The sequence below is a fragment of the Mastomys coucha genome, unplaced genomic scaffold (genome assembly GCF_008632895.1).
Source record: "Mastomys coucha isolate ucsf_1 unplaced genomic scaffold, UCSF_Mcou_1 pScaffold8, whole genome shotgun sequence".
In the NCBI taxonomy this organism is placed as follows: Eukaryota; Metazoa; Chordata; class Mammalia; order Rodentia; family Muridae; genus Mastomys; species Mastomys coucha.
Genome location: NW_022196914.1, coordinates 72,779,227 through 72,783,442, shown reverse-complemented (window position 1 = coordinate 72,783,442; position 4,216 = coordinate 72,779,227). Strand labels below are relative to the sequence as shown.

The 4,216-nt window shown below is 44.4% G+C and overlaps 1 protein-coding gene across 6 annotated transcripts in view; it reads right to left on the bottom strand.

Annotated features, from left to right (window-relative positions):
• Nucleotides 1–4,216, bottom strand: part of Ankrd55 (ankyrin repeat domain 55) — a 111,566-nt gene that overhangs the window by 50,624 nt on the left and 56,726 nt on the right. For all 6 annotated transcript variants that reach the window (XM_031360208.1, XM_031360214.1, XM_031360210.1 and 3 more), the window contains one exon: nucleotides 571–631. In XM_031360208.1, coding sequence (XP_031216068.1) covers nucleotides 571–631 — 61 coding nt within the window. The remainder of the gene's footprint in view (nucleotides 1–570; nucleotides 632–4,216) is intronic.

Below are 4,216 nucleotides of genomic sequence, written 5' to 3'. Positions count from 1 at the left end.
CTAAGAGCCCAGGGTCTTTTGGTTGGATTTGGGATGCTTGTAATAGAAATCTATTGGTTGATGAAAATCAGCACTTGTCCTTGAACAACTTGACATAGCTATAATACATAACTATAAGAAACCCCTTAGTTATTCCGGGGCAGCACTGAAGGGTCTGATCTGGAAGACCTGGAAGCCTTCTGCAAGGCTGCCTTAGCAATGTGCAGGAAAACAACAGTCATGATTAACAGGGACTAGTGATGCTGACCTGGAGCTATTCTGTCTGTCCTTTTAACTCAGAAAAACCACATCTGAAGCCATTGCTTGTTATTTATGTTGGGGGGGGGAAGGGAGAGGGGGATTCTAGAAGACAGGAGAGAGAACGCCCAGAGGGAAATAACAAAATTTTAATCATAAAATTAATGCCTAAGAACTCAATGCAAGAAAACCTCTCCATGGTAGAACCTGCTCACACCCAACATGCTAGAACTCTGCCTGAAGGTAGGAGCAGAGAGGCTTGCCACTGAGAGGGGTGGCAAAGGATGTCTTCTGTCCTCACATGCAGAATGTGGCTGGGGACAGCTGGCTCACCTCCGTGTCCTGATGGTTGATCTCACCGAGGCTGGATTGCTGTAGCAGGACTATGAGGAGTCTGTTTGGAAGAAGAGAGTGGATCAACAGCGTGGACAGCCATGGGTGCTTAGAGTGGGTATTAAAGCACAACTCCTGGGATGGAGTTAGAGGCCTCTGAATTAAACGAGGCTCTTCCCATCTATCCAAGAAAAGGAACATGGGAAAACAGAGGACCATGCCTGTCTTCTCTAGCTTCTCACTGTCTTAGGGCTTCTGGAGACTGAGGCAAGGCAGGATGGCGAGCCTTTAGCCTCTCTCTCTGTCACCCACATAGTAGCCAGAGTCATGTGCTGCCTGGCTTTTATTCCTTTTGCATAAGCGCATGCAGTGCTTGCATTTACACCTCCACACACTGGTAAAGCAGAGACATCTGAGCAGGCGATGACAGGATTTAGCGAGCAACAACAGTCAGTCAGTGATTCTCAAGTTCAGTTTCACTGCCCTGAACTTGGTTGTCTGAGGTCAAGGTTCCCTCCATGAGATAGAGGCAGTTGGTGGCACTGGTTGGAGGGCCAGGCTCTGGAGCCAGATTGTCTGGGTTCTCATGTCAGTCCTGCCAAACTCCGTGCTCTGAGCCAAGTTGCTTACCGTCTTTCTGCCTAAGCTTCCTGTCTTTTGTGGGTAATAAGTGCCGGTCTCACGGCTCAGTGAGGGGACTGATTGAGATAATGTGCCTAAAGCATGCAGAATATGTCCAAAAGACAAACGTGGTATTTCTAGAAACATTAATCTTAAAATTTTGAGCCTTGGGCCCTATCTCTGAAGCACCAGGGAGATTTTAAAAATCACAAACAGCTAGACTGTAGAGTGGGTCTTGAAGAAGCCTCGTCGGTACAGTTGAAAAGCAGCTTGCCTCGTTGGTACAGTTGAAAAGCAGCTTTTCAGGCCGATTTGGTAAACAGCTCTGTTTGGAAAGCATTGAGAAGGCACTAGTGTTTGGTCAGTGAACTCAGGTGATGCAGGCAAAGAGGCTCAAATGATGTTTATAAGAATTGTTTGAAAAAGAAAGCTGTTTAGTTTTATTCTCCATTCCACTTTTCTTCTCTCTGTGTATGTCCTATGTGTTCATGTGTTCCTATGTATATACATACTTATGTCCATGCATGTGTGTGAGCATATGTGTGTGTATGTGATGTATGTGTGGTATGTATATGTATGTGTGTATATGTGTATGTGTGTGTATGGGTACATGTGTATGTGTGGTATGTATGTATGTGCATTTGTACATGTGTGTGTATGTGTGGGGTATGTGTATGTGTACATGTGTAAATGTGTGTGTGTGTGTGCATGTGTGGTATGTGTGTATGTGCCTGTGTGTGTACATGTGTGGTATATGCATGTGCATGTGTGTGTTTGTGTGTATGTATGTATATGTGCCTGTGTATAAGTATGTATCATGTGTACATGTGTGTGTATGTGTGTGTGCATGGGTGGTATGTGTGTATGTGTGTGGTGTGTATGTATGTATGTATATGTATGGAGTGTATATGTGTGTGTATACTTGTGTGCATGTGTGTGTGTGCCTCTCTGTGTATATGTGTGTTTATGTAGGGCAGGGGTGGATATCGGGTGTCTCCCTTAGTTGTTGTTCATCATTTTTTTTGACAGGGTCTCTCACTGAGCCCCGAGCTCACTGATTGTCCAGGCTAGCCTTGTCAGGGATCCCCAGAGTTTCCCTTGTCCCTAGCTCCTCATCCCCAATGCTGGGTTGTAGATTTGAGTCACCATGATTTTCCATGCATCCTAGGATCCACACTCAGGTCTCTGTGCTTGATGAAAGCCATCTTTTCAGTCCTTCCCTCCAGTTTTCACTCATCTCAGCTTAGATGACGTCTCAAATCCTAAGCATTAAATTACAACTAACAAGAGAAGAAAAGAATGCTGGACCACTCATACTGCCTTCATAACAGACACAATGCAAGGAGAGTTTGAATAGGGATGAGATCATCCTTATTTGCTTTCGATGTGAAATGGCTTTCAAAGCCTGGGTTTGAATCTAGCTTTTCCACTGTCTTTGGGAGAGCTAAGCTGCTGTTGGAGCTTAATTCCTGTCTCATTGCTGAGTGACCTCCCTATGTATAACAGCAGTAGAGCAAAGGCTCTAATGGCTATAGCAGGCTGAGAATTCCTTGCGCAGAGATTTGTAGGAATGGGCTAAGACTGTGAACAGAGAGTCTCTTTTATGCTTTCTGAATTCCAGACTCATTCCTTTATCTGATAGGAAGTCATTATAAAAATAATTGAATTGGGGTAACTGACACTTTCCATTTCTGTAATTGTCTCACCTCTCAGTATATTTTCCATCTTGGTTGCTTTATGGGTGGGAATGAGACTGAGTTGGTGACTGGTTCCTCTCTGTGTCTCTCTCCAGTGGACACTTTTAATCTCTAGGGTCCCTTTGGTCTACAGTGGGTACAGAAGTGGGAGGAGAGTCAAGAGATGAACTAGGGCAGTGCTTCTCAACCTTCCTAATGCTGTGACCCTTTAATAAAGTTCCTCATGCTGTGGTGACCCCTAACCATAAAATTACTTTGTTGCTCTTCCTAACTGTAAATTTGCTATTGTTATGAATCATAAATGTAAAATACCTGAGATGAGATTCCAAAGGGGTCTCGGCTCACAGGTTGAGAACTGCTGAGCTAGGGCCTGTGTTCTCTCTCAGCTAGCCCCAAGTTGAATGGCTCCTCTGTGCTCAGACAGGCTTTCCCTTGTGGATCCAGTGGAGAGAAATGGCTTCCAGGAAAGTGAGGTTCAGGGAAGATTGGAATGGTGGTAAACAGAGAAAGAGCCCATGCTACAACCTGGGTGGGCCCCCAGAGCTATGGGATGAATCCCTTTCATCACGGGTTTCTCACATTCCTTCTCTCTGCAGTTCCTGGCTCTGGGGTTGACCTTCGAGGATAACATTAACCAAGTCTCCACATTTATGATTTGATTGTTTAGTTAGTGGGGGCACCTCAGGAGGAGGGGCACATCAGATTAGCTTCTGGCAATGATTCTTGGTCTCCTTTAGATTAAGGGGTGGGAAAATTTTTCTGTTCTTTTGGAGAACTTAAGTGTTTTGTTTTTTGTTTTTGTATCTTGCCATGTACCTGCCAGCTGGCTTTGAACTCCTAGGTAGCATAGGCTGGCTTCAAAGCTGTGGTTCTTCTCCCTCAGCTTAGGACAGCAGGCATGTGCCACTGTGCTAGGTGAATAGAGAGCATCACCATCTCTCGCTAGTTTCACTGGATTTTCCTTGGTTGCTACCTTTTAGAACCTCTTGACTTCTCTGTCTGATGGGCCAACCCATGCTCTTTGACTATTTAATTTTGAAATCTTCAAGACTTATTGTCTTCAAAGCTGAGCATAGTTCTCTCTCTCTCTCTCTCTCTCTCTCTTTCTCTCTCTCTCTCTCTTTCTCTCTCTCTTCTCCCCCTCCCTCCCTCCCTCTCCTTCTGTCTGTCTCCCTCTCTGGCAATGATTACTTGTCCCCTTTAAATTAAGGGGTGGTAAATTTTTTTCTGCTCTTTTGGAGAATATAAATTTTTGTTGTTGTTGATTGTTTTTTTGTATGTGTGTTTGTTTTGGGTGTTTTTTTTGTTTTTGTTTTTTGGGTTTTTTT